The sequence below is a fragment of the Bombina bombina genome, chromosome 6 (genome assembly GCF_027579735.1).
Source record: "Bombina bombina isolate aBomBom1 chromosome 6, aBomBom1.pri, whole genome shotgun sequence".
Taxonomy (NCBI): Eukaryota; Metazoa; Chordata; class Amphibia; order Anura; family Bombinatoridae; genus Bombina; species Bombina bombina.
In genome coordinates, this window is record NC_069504.1 from 1,118,602,964 (window position 1) to 1,118,624,152 (window position 21,189).

Genomic DNA, 21,189 nt, shown 5'->3' on the forward strand with positions numbered 1-21,189 from the left:
ACGGATCGGCATTTCCCTTGGAGGAAATTCATATATGGGCCTGTATCCTGTTCTCTGTTAAAATTACTTCCCCAACATTCCTCTAAGTGATTGTATTAAATTGGGCAGGCCAAATGACATAGTCATAAAACTCTGCATATAATCAAATGAGCATGGTCACTGAGTCAGTTCCTTTTGGAAAATGTCTGTGTGCTCACACCGCAGGGGTCGTGCTTCAAAAGGCTATGCTGATTTCCAATCCTGATGAATGTGTATTCACCCAGCTCTCATCTTGTAGGGGATTTTGAATTAAATCCTGACATCAGAATTTCTATTCTACAGCACATCTGATAAAATAGATGGCTTCATATATATACACACATCCTTTTTATATTATTTCATTTACGTATATATATATATATATATATATATATATATATATATATATATATATATATATATATATATATATATATATATAATATATAAATATAATGTCATTTACCTTTACCCTGACAAGGTTTAGCTTTCAACAAAGAATAACAAGAGAACAAAGCAAATTTGATGATAAAAGTAAATTGGAAAGGTGTTTAAAATGACATGCCCTATCTGAATCATGAAAATTTATGTTTAATTTTTTTTTTTTTTTTTTAAGTTTCAAGGATTAGAAATAACATTGGGGAACTTGCAGGTCCCCTACACAAACATCAAATTTCAATATTCAGCAAGGTTGCAGACCAAGCGGTCCTAATAAAAATATATAATATACAAAGTAACAAAAATCAGGTTGATCTCCACAAGTGTAAAGTTAGATGTAAGAGTCAGATTGGACAATGATGGGAGACCAAAGGATAGTCAATACAACACCTTATTTGACGTGTATGAGGTACATAGTGGAAGAGGGAGAGGGGAGGGGAGGGGGGGTACATGAGTGGGGAAGGGGGGGGGATATGGAAACTAACTGTCTAGGAGCAACTTCCATGAAGCAGGTTATATGAGTTGCCTATTAGGAAGTGGGTGAGGAATCTTGTGTCATGGCAGTTGGGCTCCATGAGGTTTCATATTTGTCTTTCCAGTCAGCCCATATCATTTCAAACAGATCAGATTTGTTTAAGTCAAGGTATATGGCCTTTTCCATATTGTATAGGAAAGCCATTGTGTTCACAATCTTACCCCACTTGGGGGGGAAATCTCTTTTCCAGGCTCTAGCTAGGTTAGTTTTAATAGAAGCCAACAGGTATACACTAAAAATGCTTTGGTGTTTGGGTAAATCGTAGAGGTTTAAGTGTAGTAGTGCTGTGGCTGGACCAGCGGATACTCTGATTCCAAGGTCAATAAGGGTGTGAAGTCCCATTTCCCAAAGGGGTTTGATTTTGGGGCAATCCCACCAAATATGGAGCATGTTGCCCTGGAGACCACAATTCCTCCAGCAGAGGGGTGAAACTCCTGAGTACATCTTAGACAAACGAGTGGGGACCAGGTACCAGTGAGAGATAACCTTATAGTAAGTTTCAAACATTGTGACACAGTGAAGGTTTTTTTTTGTCAGAAGGAAGGCCTTTTGCCACGAGTCGGCAGAAATTTGGGAATGTAAAAGAGTGTCCCACCTCGTCAGATGTGGGGCAATTTCGGGTGGCAGTGTTCCGTCTAGCAATCTATAGTGAACTGAAAATGGTTTAACAAGTCTGCGCCCCCCTCGCCACTCCCACTGGGTTTGTTGCCTTGAGGAGGAAGGGAGGAAACCCCAGCTTTTTAAGAAGCTTTTGGCCCTGAGTGCTTCAAAGAAAAGAAGTGTAGGAATATCTGCGTGAGGCTCCATGTGCGCTAAGTCCAAGAATCCATCTGGCTGTAAAGCAGACCAGAAGTCCGAGACCTAACCGGGCCCAGATGTTAGGATGAGTTTCTACCAGCCCCGTGAAGAGGCCAGCTACCGAAGTGATAGGAGAGGGATGAGGGGCAATTAGTTGGCAATGTCGAGTCTTGTCCCAGAGGGATTGTAGGGTTTTGTGGGCAATTTGGGGAGTCTTGCCCTGCCAGATAAACTTCGTTATCTCGCTCTGAAATTTTGATAAAAAATGCATGGGAACTCTGATTGGGAGGCAGCGGAAAAGGTAGGTAAGTTTAGGGAGAAAAGACATTTTGAGGGAGGCAATATGCCCCATCCAAGAAATAGATTTGTGATCCCAGGTATTTTTTAAATTACGCAGTTCTGCCAGCAAGGGAAGATTATTATTTTCCCATTTGTGTAACACTATTGGATATCTTCACTCCCAAATGAGTAACCGCTCTTGCGTCCATTTAAAATTTAAATCAGCCCTTTAGGTTAAGGATATAGTCTTGTGGGTATCCCCACCAATAAATTTCTGTCTTTAAAACATTCAGTTTATAGAATGAGAGGTCCCCAAAGGCCTTCAAGACATCCAGTAGTTAAGGAATAGCTCTACCTGGGTCAGCAGTGAAAATGGTAATGTCATCCGCGAACAACGCAATTGTTTGCAATGTACCTGAGAGCCTAATCCAAAGGCTCGACCGCTAGCGCGAACAGCAGGGGGGACAGAGGTCACCCCTGCCTAGTGCCGTTCGAGATGCGAAATGGATTCGATTGAAAGCCAGGTCCTCGGACAATAGCTGTCAGGGCGGAATATAGAGCTTGGATAGTCTTGCAGGTTGCATAGGGGAAATTAAAAGCTCTGAGGGTTTCCCATAAGTAGGTCCAGCGGACCCAGTCAAATGCCTTCTTGGCATCCAAGGAGATAACCGAGAAAGGCTTGTTCATCTTAGTAGATTCGCAAACAATGTTAATGAGACGTGTCGTGTTGTCTGGTCCCTTGCGATTGTGGATAAAACCCACCTGGTCAGGGCCAATTAAACTCGGTAGAGGCTTACCAATGCGGTTAGCTAAAATTTTAGAATAGATTTTAACGTCGACATTAATCAAGGAAATTGGCCTGTAGCTGGCACATAGCGAGGGATCTTTATCGGGTTTGGGCAAGGTGATTATGGCTGCTTTCAAAAATTCCTCCCCTAGAGTGCCATCTCTACTCGCTAGATCAAAGAACCCTAGCAGGTATGCAGAGAGTTCGTTGTAGAACTGTGCAGGGAATCCATCCGGCCCGGGGGTTTTAAAGGGTTTAAGATTTTTATCGTGTGCTTGATTTTTATTAGGGACAATGGGGCTGTAAGTGATTCTTGCTGTTCCGTTGTGAGTGTGGGAAGGTTCGCAGAAGACAAAAATAGTTTGATATCTTGGGGGGAGGTGGGAGTTGGTTTCTCAACTTTTTCTATATTATATCATTTAGAATAGAAATCGGCAAAGCATTCTCCTATTAAGGAGGGCTTCTTGTGTGTTTTGCCATTGTGCCGAATTTGGGATATGCGGGAAGTACTGTATTTATACCTAAGTTTGTTTGCAAGCATGGTGTCAGCTCTGTTTCCCTTGTGATAAAAGAGTTGCTTTAATTTGCTAAGATTATGCTGGGTGCAGCATAGTTCTAAGAGGTTAATGTGTTCCTTGACTATAGAAATTTGCACTGAGATATCCTCACTAACGGAGGAGCGATTAGTGGATTCTAAAGACCTAAGCTAAGTGCCTGCGCTAGAGTAAGACCCGCTAGCTTTCTCAAGTGGCTCTGTTTGCGAATATTAAGGCTCCTTACCGTCGCTTTAATAGCGCCCCAAAGGATGTTGTCCAAGGTCTGCCCATTGTCATTTCAACCAAGCAGTTCAGTCAAGTCTCGTCTCAGTTCTTCCCTAAATGGGATGTCTGCTAGTATATGCTTTGGGAGACACCAGTTAGTTTTAGGTGGCGGGTTGTCAGAGGGGTATAAGTCTGCCGTGACTAAGTCATGATCAGACCAGGAACTGAGAGAAATATCTGCTCGGGATACCAAATCTAGGGTCCCTGCCTGGCAGAAGATGTAGTCCAACCGGGAATATGCTCTGTGTGGGTGTGAGTAGTGAGCGTTATCTCTTTCTCTATAGTTCAGTAGTCTCCAGATGTCAAAGTAGCTATAGTGTATCATTGCGACCCGGAATTGAGCGGAGGTGTGGGTCACCTGGGAGTGCCTTCTACTTACACTCAAAGTTTTACGGTCCAATTTTGAGTCCCATGTCATGTTAAAGTCACCTGCGATCAGAACCCTCCCTTGTTTATATTTGTCAATTGTTTGGAGGATTTTACGGAGACCTGTAGGCTGTCGGGAGTTAGGTAAATATATGGAGACCAGTGTATGGACTACATGGTCTAATCTGCAGACCAAAATAGTGTATCTAGTCTGAGGGTCTATGAATGCTTGTATCTGTTCATATACAACTCTACTATGTAGTAATATGGCCGTGCCTCTAGCCTTCTTAGAGAAGGGGGAGTGTTCTAGAACCCTGTATGAGTGAGAGTGAAAGTATTGAGGGGGGCCCATCTGCCAATGAGTCTCCTGCAGGAATACTACATCTAGATTGTGGAATTTGAGTTTGTGGGTCAGGAGGCTCCTCTTAAAAGGAGAGTTAAGGCCCCTTACATTGTGAGTGAGAACTCTTAGGTGGTTTGCCATCGTTGGGAGTAGGCGGGGTATAGGGAGGTGGAGGGAAGAAGGGGTAGGTAGAGATGGGGAGGGAAGGCTAAATTAGGTTTTAAATTCTTAGGTGTTGTATTGGGGAATGAGGTGAAAGTAGTCCACCTGGTTGGAACCCTGGCGTGGGCTACCTGTATGTGGGGGAGCTGGGAGAGGGGTGCTAGGAGAGAGGGCCGAAGTCTCCGGCCTTTCTCGGTGTGCAGAGAAGACAGATCATGTAATTGTCTATTCGGAATAGTGAACCTGAGAATTAAGTTAAATAAAGTATATGAACGTAAACAACAACAGTAAATTGTAATGCAATATATCCACCTAGAAGGTAGTGTAAACAACAACAGAAAATGACAATGCAATACATCTACCTTCTAGGTAGTAGAATTATTATCCCACCTTCACAATTAAAAGCAATTGACCTGCGCCGGGTTGATCCCATAATGTAACTTTAAGCAAACATAATCTCTAACAATGTAAATGTAAACATAGTCAGGTTTAACAAAAATAATGGGGACACTACACAGTCATTCTTAAGTGGGGTACCTCTTATTCTGCAAAACCTCCTTCCGAAGCCAGCCATGACGAAGAGGTATGATGGAGGGAAATACAATTGTTGACCAATGGTGCCTCACTTTCAAGGAGATGGGAGCATGGGGGCCCTGAGAGTCCTGTATGTGCTGCGTTTTCTGTCTCTTGGGTCGTTGGTCTCTGGCGGACCATTCAGGTGCTGTGGCTCTCAATTTTGCCTTGCCAGGAGTAGGTTCCAAAGGGTTGCCATTTGTGAGACCCCATTGTGCAAGTAACATGGTGCCCTGGGCCAGTGAGGACACTATGTGTCTGGTTGTCCCTTGAGATCAGGAACTTGGTTGGGTTGCCCCATCTGTATTTTATGCCCGCTTTTCTGAGGGCCATTGTGACTGGCTGGAATTGTCTTCTATATTGTAGTGTGTGGGCCGACCGATCCGGTAGTAGTTGAATATTTTGAAATTTCTCTGCCACTTGAGGTTTGCGAAAGGCAGTCTACATCAATTTGTGTTTGAAGAGAAAGCTATGAAAACAGACTAACGTCTCTTGGCTTCTCCTGCGAAACTGACCTTGGGCACAAAGCTCTATGTGCTCTTTCCATAGTAGTGGTTAAACCCTTGGTAGGGCCGAGTAAACCATCAAAGAGCTCCAAAAGAAAACCATGTAGGTCTGCAGGTGTGATGTTTTCCGGTATCCCCCGAAATCTGATGTTATTCCTTCGGGCCCGGTCCTCAACGTTGGCAAGTTTTAAACTCAAGTTGACTCAATTGGTCCGATAAAGCTTCAGAGTACGCCAAGAGGTTTGACTGGTCTGTAGTGATGTCATCATGCCGTCTCTCCAGGGAATCAACCCTGTCTCCTATTTCTGAGATATCTTTTTTTGAGCTCAGCATGGCTTCTTTGAATTTCTTTTGTGATGGAACGTGTTTGGCGAGCAAACATTTTTTTGAGAGTGTCCTCCGTAATAAAATGTTGGGATCTGGAAGTTGAAGCAGCTTCATGTTGGGGACCATGTCCCAAGGATTCAGACTCACTAAGTCCTTCATTTGAATCATCTTCTGGCTCTTTGTGAGGTTGGGTGAAATGGTCTAGGACTGTTTTCTTTACTGGCCCAGGGGTTCTAGCATGTTGTCTGGACGTATGAGGCATTTTTCAATTACGGCAAAAGACATCACAAGGGATTGAATACAAATGCAGGTCAAATAAGACTATAGAGGCACCAATTAGTTATATCTCAGGTGACTACAAAAAAGAATATATTAACAAGAAATAATGGTCGTCAGCACACAGAGTGGGGCCAAGAGGTCCTCCCCGACCCCTACCCCTCCATGACGGCGGTCACACTAGAGACCAAATATCCTCCTGCGCAGTATGTAGTAGAGGAAGCCTCCACCAAGGCGCAAGGGCCAGTGAGTTCTCCCCCAGGCACAGGTCAATAAGAAAATTACCCTTGTATCCTATGTTATGGTAAAGTTTGTCGTTGAGGTAGATCCCCACCCGGCCCAGGAACAGAGGATACAACCTTACGGAAGGGAAAAGGGGAGGAGGAAGTGACCAACCCAGGCAAGCTGGGTCGGAAAGGGGGGGGCCAGCTAGAGATCCCCTGCCCGCAATGTGTAGGCAGAAATTCAAGCTAAGCAATATAGATTAATTTACTTTCTGTACCACTAATGTAAATTGTCATATACTGTAACACTATACACTAAGCTAAACAGATAGTAGTGGAGCTCACATTAAAAGCTGAACCTATGGCATATAATGTAATGGCATACGTTACTAGCAGACACCCTGCGGGATTAAAAAGTTGGGTTAGGCAGCATGAATAACACTACAATTGGGATGTCACCCAAAATACAGATAGGCTGGCGCAGCAGCCAGAATGCAAAGAGGATGGCACAAAAGTCCAGAGTGGCCAGCTGAGGGGCTACCTGTGAAAGTACTACAGAGGTGTACCTGTGGGGGATAGTTGAATGGAGAGGGAAGGGCCAGAAAGCAAGGGGCCAGGGAACAGACAGCTCTGCCTCCAAAGATCAGAATGAGCAGTCATGTGATCTCCAAGCAAGACACATTCAAATTAACAGTGGCAGAGTTTGAAGGCTTTCCCTGTGTGGAATGTGTCCGGATTAGGCAGGGTCAGTATGTTCATAGTATGAAGCAGTCTGGTTGGTGTATAGAAACTGGCAAGGGTAGTGATTCACCACAAGGACACCTTAATTTTGCCCCTAGGTATGCCAAGTAGCTCTAATACCAAGTATGGTGAATGAACTTGGGGTTTATGTAGAAGGGGCAGATAAGGACTGAGAGTAAACAGTGTTTGCACTAATAAGTCTCACCCAGAGCTCTAGTTCCGCTGCACTTCCTTTCGCAGGCCTGATCTCCACTGCATATGCTGAAGGTCCTCCTCTGGGACCCGGGTAGTAACTGTCTGCGAGATAGGCCTCCTGGATCACCTGGAGAAGTTTGTGGGCTGCATATGGTATGACTCGCCTGAGGCCGCAATATGGCCGCCGTTCGCGCAAAATCTGCGCCGCAAGACCTCCGACAGGCTCACTTGGAAAAGGATCCCTCAGGGACTTCTTCACTTTCCTCACGTACCTTCTGCTTCCCAAAGCCCAACACGCAGCAGGGGGATGGAGAGCCCCTCAGATCGGGCCCGTGTCGGGTAAGCGTCTACCGCTAGTTACCGCTGGAGCGTTTCTCGACCTCTTACTCCTATTTGCGCCTTCTTGCATGCAGTGCCCCAGAGAGCTACAGGGCTCCTCACACCGACCTCCAGTAACGACTGCTCCGGAGCGGATCCCCGACCCTCGGGAGCTTGGTGCTCAGATGATTTAGGAGCTTGATGGCTCCCGTATGGGCCTTAACGTGGTATCTCTCTTGAAAGGTTTCAGCCACGAGTGTAGATGGCTTATGATTAAGGGTATATGATGTGGGAATCCCTTATCTTGCTTAAAATACAGCCCTAATCCACAATTTAGGTCTAAATACAACTTTTTTAAACAAATTGGATCTGGAGCTGCGTGTCCGCACGTCCTCTCTGCACGGATGTCGTCTCCGCCCCCGTTGAAATTATTTTATTAAAGTTTTCAAATGAATCATTTAACAGCATACAATAAACCAGTATGATTCAAATAACAAGTTGTTAATATAGATTACATTAAGGGACCCATGTCAATACATTCAATAGGTAAGGAATTTCTCACCCCATATAAAGATCTTCACCATTATTTCTGTATTTCCTCCTGCAATAGCTGAATCATGAAAGTTTAAAGGGACAGTCAAGTCTAAAATAAACTTTCATGATTCAAATAGAGCATGTAATTTTAAACAACTTTCCAAATTACTTTATCACCAATTTTGCTTTGTTCTATTGGTATTCTTAGTTGAAAGCTAAACCTAGGTAGGCTCATGCTAATTTTTTTTAGACCTTGAAGGCCACACCTTTATGTGAATGCATTTTGACAGTTTTTCACCACTAGAGGGCGTTAGTTCATGTGGGTCATACAGATAACATTGTGCTCATGCACGTGGAGTTACCTATAGGAGTCAGCACTGATTGGCTAAAATGCATGTCTGTCAAAAGAACTGAAATAAGGGGGCAGTTTGCAGAGGCTTAGATACAAGGTAATCACAGAGGTCAAAAGTGTATTATAACTGTTGGTTCTGCAAAACTGGGGAATGGGTAATAAAAATGGATTATCTATCTTTTTAAACAACAAAAATTCTGGTGTGTACTGCCCTTAAAGTTGTTTTGCTTTGTTTATCGTGTCTTTCTGGCCACTGTGGTATTTGGCTTTTTAAGGGAAAAGCCGGTTATGTTCCAGCCGGCAGCAACCAAGCTAGAGACAGTGCCTCATACCCCTTGTTCCAGTATGTGGATGAAGAGCAACTGAAAAATCGGAAAACACTGGCAGGTAATGGATGCTTTGTATTATAAGCAATTGCAGGATATTTACTTAAAAAAAAGCTTATTTTATATTAGCATCTCATAGTGTTTAGTGTCCCTTATAAGAGATGGTTCTCAATGAATGACATTGTGATTGTGTTGTGTAAGTTGGTACACATGCCTTCAACAGAAACATTACATCTGGCAGCCTTTATACACTAATATACCAACCTGTGGTATAGTTACCCCTTCTCCATCTTCGGGTGCTTTTATATGTGATACATACCGGTTTCCCCCAATACATCACAAGAAACCATACTGTGTAGGTCTGCTAATCAGAAATATTTTATTATAACACATTCTAGACCTGTTATTAGGCCCTGCCCCTGAGGAGCAGCTAATAGTAAGCTCCTGATTTATTCTCAGAATACTGCAAGATAAGAGGTTCTCAGACTAAGAAACTAGAATTCACAATATTCAAAGCACTTTATTAAAGGGGCATAATAATACAAAAATATGTAATCTAATTAGCACATTTTGCATTAGTGATCCTAGATAACTGTTTTTAAAGGGACAGTAAAGTCAAGATTAAACTTTTATGATTCAGATAGAACATACAATTTTAAACAACTTTCCAATTTACTTTCATTATCTACTTTGCTTGCTTCCTTTGGTATCCTTTGTTGAAAAGCATATCTAGGTAGGCACAGGAGCAGAAGCGCATTATTGGGAGCTGCTGATTGGTGGCTACACATGTGCCTCTTGTCATTGGCTCACTGCTAACTCCCGGTATCTTTTTGCTGCTCCTTTAACAAAGGATACCAAATTTGTTAATTGAAGTAAAATCGAAAGTCGTTTAATAAAAAAAAAAAACATAATTTATGTAAGAACTTACCTGATAAATTCATTTCTTTCATATTAGCAAGAGTCCATGAGCTAGTGACGTATGGGATATACATTCCTACCAGGAGGGGCAAAGTTTCCCAAACCTTAAAATGCCTATAAATACACCCCTCACCACACCCACAATTCAGTTAAACGAATAGCCAAGAAGTGGGGTGATAAGAAAAAAGTGCGAAAGCATATAAAATAAGGAATTGGAATAATTGTGCTTTATACAAAAAAATCATAACCACCACAAAAAAAGGGCGGGCCTCATGGACTCTTGCTAATATGAAAGAAATGAATTTATCAGGTAAGTTCTTACATAAATTATGTTTTCTTTCATGTAATTAGCAAGAGTCCATGAGCTAGTGACGTATGGGATAATGACTACCCAAGAAGTGGATCTTTCCACACAAGAGTCACTAGAGAGGGAGGGATAAAATAAAGACAGCCAATTCCTGCTGAAAATAATCCACACCCAAAATAAAGTTTAACGAAAAACATAAGCAGAAGATTCAAACTGAAACCGCTGCCTGAAGTACTTTTCTACCAAAAACTGCTTCAGAAGAAGAAAATACATCAAAATGGTAGAATTTAGTAAAAGTATGCAAAGAGGACCAAGTAGCTGCTTTGCAGATCTGGTCAACCGAAGCTTCATTCCTAAACGCCCAGGAAGTAGAAACTGACCTAGTAGAATGAGCTGTAATTCTCTGAGGCGGAGTTTTACCCGACTCAACATAGGCAAGATGAATTAAAGATTTCAACCAAAATGCCAAAGAAATGGCAGAAGCTTTCTGGCCTTTTCTAGAACCGGAAAAAATAACAAATAGACTAGAAGTCTTACGAAAAGATTTCGTAGCTTCAACATAATATTTCAAAGCTCTAACAACATCCAAAGAATGCAACGATTTCTCCTTAGAATTCTTAGGATTAGGACATAATGAAGGAACCACAATTTCTCTACTAATGTTGTTGGAAATTCACAACTTTAGGTAAAAATTCAAAAGAAGTTCGCAACACCGCCTTATCCTGATGAAAAATCAGAAAAGGAGACTCACAAGAAAGAGCAGATAATTCAGAAACTCTTCTGGCAGAAGAGATGGCCAAAAGGAACAAAACTTTCCAAGAAAGTAATTTAATGTCCAATGAATGCATAGGTTCAAACGGAGGAGCTTGAAGAGCTCCCAGAACCAAATTCAAACTCCAAGGAGGAGAAATTGACTTAATGACAGTTTTTATACGAACCAAAGCTTGTACAAAACAATGAATATCAGGAAGAATAGCAATCTTTCTGTGAAAAAGAACAAAAAGAGCAGAGATTTGTCCTTTCAAAGAACTTGCGGACAAACCCTTATCTAAACCATCCTGAAGGAACTGTAAAATTCTCGGTATTCTAAAAGAATGCCAGGAAAAATGATGAGAAAGACACCAAGAAATATAAGTCTTCCAGACTCTATAATATATCTCTCGAGATACAGATTTACGAGCTTGTAACATAGTATTAATCACAGAGTCAGAGAAACCTCTTTGACCAAGAATCAAGCGTTCAATCTCCATACCTTTAAATTTAAGGATTTCAGATCCTGATGAAAAAAAGGACCTTGTGACAGAAGGTCTGGTCTTAACGGAAGAGTCCACGGTTGGCAAGAGGCCATCCGGACAAGATCCGCATACCAAAACCTGTGAGGCCATGCCGGAGCTACCAGCAGAACAAACGAGCATTCCTTCAGAATCTTGGAGATTACTCTTGGAAGAAGAACTAGAGGCGGAAAGATATAGGCAGGACGATACTTCCAAGGAAGTGATAATGTATCCACTGCCTCCGCCTGAGGATCCCGGGATCTGGACAGATACCTGGGAAGTTTCTTGTTTAGATGGGACGCCATCAGATCTATTTCTGGAAGTTCCCACATTTGAACAATCTGAAGAAATACCTCTGGGTGAAGAGACCATTCGCCCGGATGCAACGTTTGGCGACTGAGATAATCCGCTTCCCAATTGTCTACACCTGGGATATGAACCGCAGAGATTAGACAGGAGCTGGATTCCGCCCAAACCAAAATTCGAGATACTTCTTTCATAGCCAGAGGACTGTGAGTCCCTCCTTGATGATTGATGTATGCCACAGTTGTGACATTGTCTATCTGAAAACAAATGAACAACTCTCTCTTCAGAAGAGGCCAAGACTGAAGAGCTCTGAAAATTGCACGGAGTTCCAAAATATTGATCGGAAAACTCACCTCCTGAGATTCCCAAACCCCTTGTGCCGTCAGATACCCCCACACAGCTCCCCAACCTGTAAGACTTGCATCTGTTGAGATTATAGTCCAGGTCGGAAGAACAAAGAAGCCCCCTGAACTAAACCATGGTGATCTGTCCACCATGTCAGAGAGTGTTGTAAAATCGGTTTAAAGATATTAATTGAGATATCTTTGAGTAATCCCTGCACCATTGGTTCAGCATACAGAGCTGAAGAGGTCGCATGTGAAAACGAGCAAAGGAGATCGCATCTGATGCGGCAGTCCTAAGACCCAACATTTCCATGCATAAGGCTACCAAAGGGAATGATTGTGACTGAAGGTTTTGACAAGCTGATATCAATGTTAAACTTCTCTTGTCTGACAAGGACAGAGTCATAGACACTGAATTTATCTAGAAACCTAAAAAGGTTACCCTTGTCTGAGGAATCAATGAACTGATTGGTAAATTGATCCTCCAACCATGAACTTGAAGAAACAACACAAGTCGATTCGTATGAGATTCTTCGAAAATGAGAAGACTGAGCAAGTACCAAGATATCGTCCAAATAAGGAAATACCAAAACCCTATTCTCTGATTACAGAAAGAAGGGCACCGAGAACTTTTGAAAAAAATTCTTGGAACTGAGGCTAGGCCAAACGGTAGAGCCACAAAACTGGTAATGCTTGTCTAAAAAGAGAATCTCAGACACTAAAAGTGATCTGGATGAATCGGAATATGCAGATACACATCCTGTAAATCTATTGTAGACATATAATGCCCTTGCTAAACAAAAGGCAGGATAGTCCTACAGTAACCATCTTGAATGTTGGTATCCTAACATAACGATTCAATAAAGATAGATCCGGAACTGGTCTGAAGGAATTGACCTTCTTTGGTACAATGAAGAGATAAAATAAAACCCCAGCCCCTGTTCCAGAACTGGAACTGGCATAAATACTCCAGCCAACTCTAGATCTGAAACACATTTCAGAAATGCTGAGCCTTTGCTGTGTTAACTGGGACACGGGAAAGAAAAGAATCTCTTAGCAGGAGGCCTTAACTTGAAGCCAATTCTGTACCTTTCTGAAACCAGAGATTAAGAACGGAATTGATCCAAATTTCTTTGAAGAAAACGTAATCTGCCCCATACCAGCTGAGCTAGAATAAGGGCCGCACCTTCATAGGTACTTAGGAGCTGGCTATAGGTTTCTATAAGGCTTGGATATATTCCAAACTGGAAATAGTTTCCAAACTGATACCGCTCCTGAGGATGAAGGATCAGGCTTTTGTTCCTTGTGAGGAAAGGAACGAAAATGATTATTTACCCTGGAAAGAAAGGGAAAGCAAAGTTGACTTAGAAGACATGTCAGCATTCCAAGTTTAATCCATAAAGCTTTTCTAGCTAAAATAGCTAGAGACATATACCTGATATCAACTCTAATGATATCAAAAGATGGTATCACCAATAAAATTATTAGCATGTTATAGAATAATAATAATGCTATAAAATTATGATCTGTTACTTGTTGCGCTAAAGCTTCTAACCAAAAAGTTGAAGCTGCAGCAACATCCACTAAAAATATAGCAGGTCTAAGAAGATTACCTGAACATAAGTAAGCTTTTCTTTAGAAAGGATTCAATTTTCCTATATAAAGGATCCTTAAATGAAAGTACTATCTGCCGTAGGAATAGTAGTACATTAGCAGGAGTAGAGACAGCCCCATAACCTTAGGGATTTTTGTCCCAAAAAACTCTAATCTGTCAGATGGCACAGGATATAATTTGCTTAAACGTCTAGAAGGAGTAAATAAAATACCCAAATTATTCCATTCCCTGGAAATTACTTCAGAAATAGCATCAGGGAGATAAAAAAATTCTGGAATAACTACAGGAGATTTAAAAACCTTATTTTAACGTTTACATTTAGTATCAAGAGGACCAGAATCCTCTATTTCTAATGCAAATAACACTTCTTTAAGTAAAGAACGAATAAATTCCATCTTGAACAAATACAAAGATTTATCAGCATCAACCTCTGAGACAGAAACCTCTGAACCAGAAGAACCATTATCAGTATCAGAATGATGATGTTCATTTAAAAATTCATCTGAAAAAAGAGAAGTTTTAAAAGACTTTTATGTATACTAGAAGGAGAAATAACAGACATAGCCTTCTTAATGGATTTAAAAAATAAAATCTCTTATGTTATCAGGAACACTCTGAAAATTAGATGTTGACGGAACAGCAACAGGTAATGTAACAGTACTAAAGGAAATTTTATCTGCATTAATAAGTTTGACATGACATGCAATACAAATAACAGCTGGAGAAACAGATACCAAAAGTTTATAGCAGATACACTTAGCTTGGTAGCTCCAGCATTGTGCAGTGATTTTCCTGAAGTATCTTCTGACTCGGTTGCAACGTGGAACATCTTGCAATATGTAAAAGAAAAAAACAACATATAAAGCAAAATTGATCAAATTCCTTAAATGACAGTTTCAGGAATGGGAAAAAATGCCAAAGAACAAGCTTCTAGCAACCAGAAGCAATAAAAAATGGAACTTAAATAATGTGGAGACAAAAGTGACGCCCATATTTTTTCGCGCCAAATAAGACGCCCACATTATTTGGCGCCTAAATGCTTTTTTGGCGCCAAAAATGACGCCACATCCGGAACGCCAACATTTTTGGCGCAAAATAACGTCAAAGAATGACGCAACTTCCGGCGACACGTATGACGCCGGAAACGGAAATAGAATTTTTGCGCCAAAAAAGTCCGCGCCAAGAATGACGCAATAAAATGAAGCATTTTCAGCCCCCGCGAGCCTAACAGCCCACAGGGAAAAAGTAAAATTTTAAGGTAAAAAATGTTAAATTAAAATGCATTATCCCAAATATGAAACTGACTGTCTGAAAAATAAGGAAAGTTGAACATTCTGAATCAAGGCAAATAAATGTTTGAATACATATATTTAGAACTTTATAAACAAAGTGCCCAACCATAGCTAGAAGTGTCACAGAAAATAAGACTTACTTACCCCAGGACACTCATCTACATTTAGCAGATAGCCAAACCAGTACTGAAACGAGAATCAGCAGAGGTAATGGTATATATAAGAGTATATCGTCGATCTGAAAAGGGAGGTAAGAGATGAATCTCTACGACCGATAACAGAGAACCTATGAAATAGACCCCTTAGAAGGAGATCACTGCATTCAAATAGGCAATACTCTCCTCACATCCCTCTGACATTCACTGCACGCTGAGAGGAAAACCGGGCTCCAACTTGCTGCGGAGCGCATATCAACGTAGAATCTAGCACAAACTTACTTCACCACCTCCATCGGAGGCAAAGTTTGTAAAACTGAATTGTGGGTGTGGTGAGGGGTGTATTTATAGGCATTTTAAGGTTTGGGAAACTTTGCCCCTCCTGGTAGGAATGTATATCCCATACGTCACTAGCTCATGGACTCTTGCTAATTACATGAAAGAAAAAAAAAATCTGCTTGGTCTGAATTATGAAACAAAATATTGGGCTTCATGTCCCTTTAACCACCACAAAGGGGCTAAACACATGGTTAAAGTCCCACTCAGGAGCTGTAAGCCTTAAAAAGACTGTGTTTGTAGCACAGACTGGTCACTTACATCAGTTTCCCAGATTAAAAAAACATTTCCAGCTTTTAGAAGAGTGAAGAGGCAATGATATATATGGAAAACCCTGCTAGTGCTGCAGTATAACGGGTACAATTTGTAGCCTTCAGTTTTTTATTTATTAATGTTTAAAACCTGCTTCCTTTTAAATCTTTAGCAATGTGAGCACTTTTGTGCCTCTGTTTTCTATAACCGCGTTCACTTCTCACCTGCAGCTTTTGTTTCTCTTCTGGATAATTATGAGATGTCAACAGGAGTAGCGGAGGTTGTTACGTCTGAAGAAGTTGCAGAAAATAACCGTTTCCTAGATGCCATTCTAGAAACCAAAGTCATGCAGGTGAGCAGGTACCCCTCGACCCTCTGGGCTCTGCTGACTCTTACAAACGTAATTTGCGCCAGTTGTAATATTGTACGACAGACTATTTGTACAATTTGCTTTTTGGATATTTCTGCTTCCTCTTTAATATCTTCTGATAATGTTTCTCAGCATCTAGGGCTTTTAGCCATTTGTAATGCCATTTATTTAGCCGACTCCTCATTGTAAGCCTAGACGTGGCTGTTTGTACAGTATATAGGACGGGGACTGTAAAATGAACGCGCGGACCCCTGGCCCCTCCGCTTGTCGAGTAGCTTAGAGACCGGGGGGTCTTTGAAAAAGGATTTATTATATAGTGCTCACTTCTACAAAGATAAATATAACCCTGAGCTGACCAACATGACAAAGGCAATACCATTAATAAAATGGGAGTCTTTACATTTTGAGAAATGGAATCATAAACAGAACATTAAAGGGATATTAAATAGAAACTTAAATCTCCCCAAAAATATTTAATTAAGAATATTAAGCGAATTTCAATGTACAAATTGTGCCCTCACCCCAGAGCAGGGTCGTTCAAGCTACAGCCTGCCGGTCGCATTGGGTCCTCCAAGGTTTTCTGTGTGGCCCACCACTGAGCAGAAAACGCACATCAGTTAATTTGTTATCAAAAACAGCAGTTTCACACTTATTAGGTAATTAAGCTTGTGTATTGGTAGCACATAGTGTGTATATAGTTACATTCATTAATAGTAGTAGCTCCTTTCCTATGTCCTTTTTAACTAAAATGTGAGTATAATCTAATTTAATTCTGAAGCATTATGTTTAGCATAAGTGCGAGTATAATGTAATATGGCCCCTATAAAACCCCACCAAGTGACCTGTCCCTAGATAAGGATATATCAGTAGTTATCCTGAGATTGTCTGCGTATAAGGCAATGCTACAGTGAGTCTCACATGTCACCTCCCCAGATGAACAGGAGACCAGGAGTACATACTGCAGTTTTCCTGAGATTCTGTGTATAGGGAAATGCTACAGTGAATCTCACATGTCACATCCCCAGAGGAAAATGAGACCAGGAGGACATACTGCAGTTATCCTTAGTTTGTATATGCCGCAATGTTATAGTGAGTCTCACATGTCACCCCCCAGAGGTATAGAAACAATATCTGTGCTCTATGACTTTACCCCAATGCTACAGTGAGTCTCACATGTCACCTCCTGGGAGGAACAGGAGGCCAGGAGTACATACTGTAGTTATCTTAAGTTTGTATATAAGGCAATGTTACAGTGAGTCTCATTTTGAATTGTCACATCCCCCCACAGAGGAACAGGAGACCAGGAGTACATACTGCAGTTATCCTGAGATTGTCTATGTATAGGGCAATGCTTCCGTAAGTCTCACATGTCACATCCCCAGAGGAACAGGAGACCAGGAGTGCATACTGCAGTTATCCTTAGTTTGTATATCCCGCAATGTTACTGTGAGTCTCACGTCACCCCCCAGAGGTACAGAAACAATATCTGTGCGCTATGACTTTACCCCAATGCTACAGTAAGTCTCACGTCACACACCCAGAGGGACAGGAGACCAGGAGTACATACTGTAGTTATCTTAAGTTTGTATATAAGGCAATGTTACAGTGAGTCTCATTTGTCACCCCCCAGACGGACAGGTAACCAGGTACATACTGTAGTTATCCTGAGATTGTCTGTTTATATAGATCAATGCTACAGTGAGTCTCACATGTTACCCCTCCCCAGAAGAACTGGAGATCAGGAGTACATATTGCAGTTATTCTGTATAGGGCAATGCTACAGAGAGTAGGGTTGCCACCCGTCCCTTAAAATACAGAACACTTATAAGTTACACATGCTACAGGGTGTGCAGGGAGGAATATGAATAGTTATGTCCAGAAACACAATACATGTTCCTCCCTGCACACCCTGCAGCATGTGTAACTCATAAGTGTCCAGGAAAACCTGACTGAGGTGGCAACCCTAACAGAGAGTCTTAATGTCACTCTCCCCTCCGAGGGGTTTAAAGTATTAACTATATGAATGTTTAGTAATCCATTGTGATGGTTAACATTTTGTAAGCACTGCTATATTTATTATGCATTACTTACAAATGTTATGTTTACTGTTCCTTTTGATAATAATTAATTTAAATGTATGCAAACAAAATGCACAAGTTATTTTTTGGAGCACTTCAGGCTGCAGACATGGATATGGAAATTTGTTTCTGAAATTTAAGTAAATCCTGAGCATTAATATCCAGAGACCGTGGGGCCTATCTATCAAACTCCATATGGAGCTTGAGGCACCGTGTTTCTGGCGAGCCTGCAGGCTCGACAGAAACACCAGTTATGAAGCAGCGGTCTAAAGACCTCTGCTCCATAACCCTGTCCGCCTGCTCTGATGAGGCGGTCAGTAATCGCCGGAAATCAACCCGATCGGGTTGATTGACATCCCCCTGCTGGCGGCCAATTGGCCACGATTCTGCAGGGGGCGGCGTTGTACCAGCAGCTCTTGTGAGCTGTTGGTGCAATGCTGAATACCGAGAGCAGTGTCTGTCTGACCTGATCAGCACTGTCGGATCAGGTCCGACAGACATTTGTTAAATATGCCTCTATGACTTTTGTTATTAAAAGAGGACCGTGTCAATAAAACAAAGACTAAGGTTATTTGTTAAATATTTTAGTGTTTCCTAATTTATTTATTATTATTCCCAAAACCCTTTGGATGGACCACAGAACCATTCCTGAGAGCAATGCTGTATCCTTTCCCAACGCTCATTATGTGGGGTTGACATTCCAGATTTTGTTATCTTATAAGTTTAAATAAAAATGTTTAATGAAACTGTGAGAGGGTGGAGCTGTTACAGAAAATAAATAAAATATTTAAAATTTCACATTTTTCTTGCACAAAATATTTAGTAATGTTTAAAACCTGAAGTTTTAGATGCAACTACTGGAGTTAATCATTTTCAAATTTAAAGGGACTTAAAACCCCAAATTATTCTTTCATGATTTAGATAGATCATACTATCTACATTGCTTTATTCTCTTGTTATTCTTTGATAAAGGATCAGCAAAGCACTACCACCGAGAGTTAGCTGAAAGCCAATGAAAAGATGCATTTATGCGCAGCTACCAATCATCAGCTTCTGAGCCTATCTAGGTATACTTTTCAACAAAGGATACAAGGAGAACAAATTAGATAATAGAAATACATTTGTTATTTAAAATTGCATGTTCTATCTGAATCTTGAAAGAAAAAAATGTGGGTTTCATGTCCCATTAAATATATCTCTTTGTTTATTTTGCAGCTGGCACACCAGTACTTGGTTAAGAAAAACCTGTCCAAGCCGAACCTTAAAGACTTCAAGTCCCAAATGTACAGTATTTGGTTCCAACTTTACACAAGAGAGGGGGGTAAAGGGTGAGTTCAGTCACAACGCTGTATTTCTCTGGCCTAAAAGACTTTGATCCTGAGCATGAATTAGTGGCGCTGGGGTGTAATTTTGTTACGTAACTATCTGAGACGGTCACATCAGCTGCTAAAGCCTAAAGCTCTATATATTTATCCCTTGAGAGCACAGATGTTGTGCTACGTTTTTGAAGAGATGTTGGTTACAGACACATTCCTAACAATGGTTTTCCTCAGATTTCACTCCGTATAATCAGTAGTATGGAATGTCCTAGTTTGGTGCCTGATTTTTTTCAAGACCTCCAGTTATATCTAAACGGAGCTGGGTGGATAAAAATCAATTATTTAAAAATAAAATTAAAAAAATCTAAATATAGTTTCTATTTAAGATTTGAATCCAAAGGTAATTCATCCCGAAATAAGGATTCCTTTCTAGTTATGTAGCAAGAATTTATGTATAAAACAGATCTATATTTTGCACATAATGGGCCAGATTACGAGTAGAGCACAAACTTTTGTGCAGGAGCGATAAGGGGTTTATTGCGGGTGTTTGTGCTCATCTGGTTTACTGCTGGTATTATGAGTTTAAAGAAAAACGCGATCGCTTGAGCACAATCTCGATTTTACAATGATTACCGCATCCTTAGAGCTATGGCTAACGGTTTCGCAAAACACATAAAAAATTCATATAAAAGAAAGGAGGTCTCAGGTGTTGGAAAACAAAAAGGCAGGCAAAGGGCTTTAACATAGAGATAGATACGTACGTATAAATAAGTATGTGTATGTACATATGCATTTTATATGTGTATATATGTATTTATAGATATATAAGAAGTTTAACCTAGGAACGTGAAATTTGGAAGGTACGTTGTTTTTATGACGTAGGCACCCACTAATAAAGGATTTTTGGAAATTACGTCCCTAAGGGGGTGAAAAAGGTGGGAGTGAACTTTTTTAATGAGGTTACCTATATCTCAAAAACCAACAATAATACAGACGTGAAAATTGGTATTTATATTCTCCTTGAAAAATAAACGTGTTTTGCCATTTCCCCAAAATCCACTGGGCTGATTTGAGGATACCTATATCTCAAAAACTGATGATGTTACATACGTGAAAATTGGTATTTAGATTCTTCTTGAAAAATAAAGAAACGTGTGTTTTACAATTTACCCAATATCGATTTAAGGGTGTTCAAAAGAGGGGGGCTGATTTATGAGTGTACTTATATCTCAAAAACCGACGATGTTACAGACGTGAAAATTAGTATTTAGATTCTCCTTTAAAAATAAAGAAACGTGTTTTAACATTTCCCGAAGATCCCCTTAAGGGGGGTCAAAGGGGTAGTGTGATTTATGAGGATACCTATATCTCAAAAAACAAATATGTTACTAATGTGAAAATTGGTATTTACATTCTCCTTTAAAAATAAAGAAACGCATGTTTTACCATTTCCCAAACATCCACTTAACGGAGGTCAAAAAGGGGGTGTGTGATTTATGAGGATACCTATATCTCAAAAACCAAAGATGTTCGTCATGATAATTGGTATTTAGATTTCAAGAAAAACTGAGAATTAATGAAAACTCAAGAAGTTCATGTCAGCGAGTGTGCAACCCGAACGCAAGTGAGGGCGCATGTCGTTGCGATTGGTCGGGTTTTTTGCTATTTTTTACAAATCACAAAATCCACCACACAAGCGAAGTC

At 40.8% G+C, this 21,189-nt stretch overlaps 1 protein-coding gene across 2 annotated transcripts in view; it reads left to right on the forward strand.

Moving 5' to 3' along the window:
* The window catches only part of LOC128664261 (poly(U)-specific endoribonuclease-A), a 169,486-nt gene that overhangs the window by 90,203 nt on the left and 58,094 nt on the right, over nucleotides 1–21,189 (forward strand). For both annotated transcript variants that reach the window (XM_053719080.1, XM_053719079.1), the window contains exons 3-5: nucleotides 8,869–8,980; nucleotides 15,949–16,070; nucleotides 19,382–19,494. In XM_053719080.1, coding sequence (XP_053575055.1) covers nucleotides 8,869–8,980; nucleotides 15,949–16,070; nucleotides 19,382–19,494 — 347 coding nt within the window. The remainder of the gene's footprint in view (nucleotides 1–8,868; nucleotides 8,981–15,948; nucleotides 16,071–19,381; nucleotides 19,495–21,189) is intronic.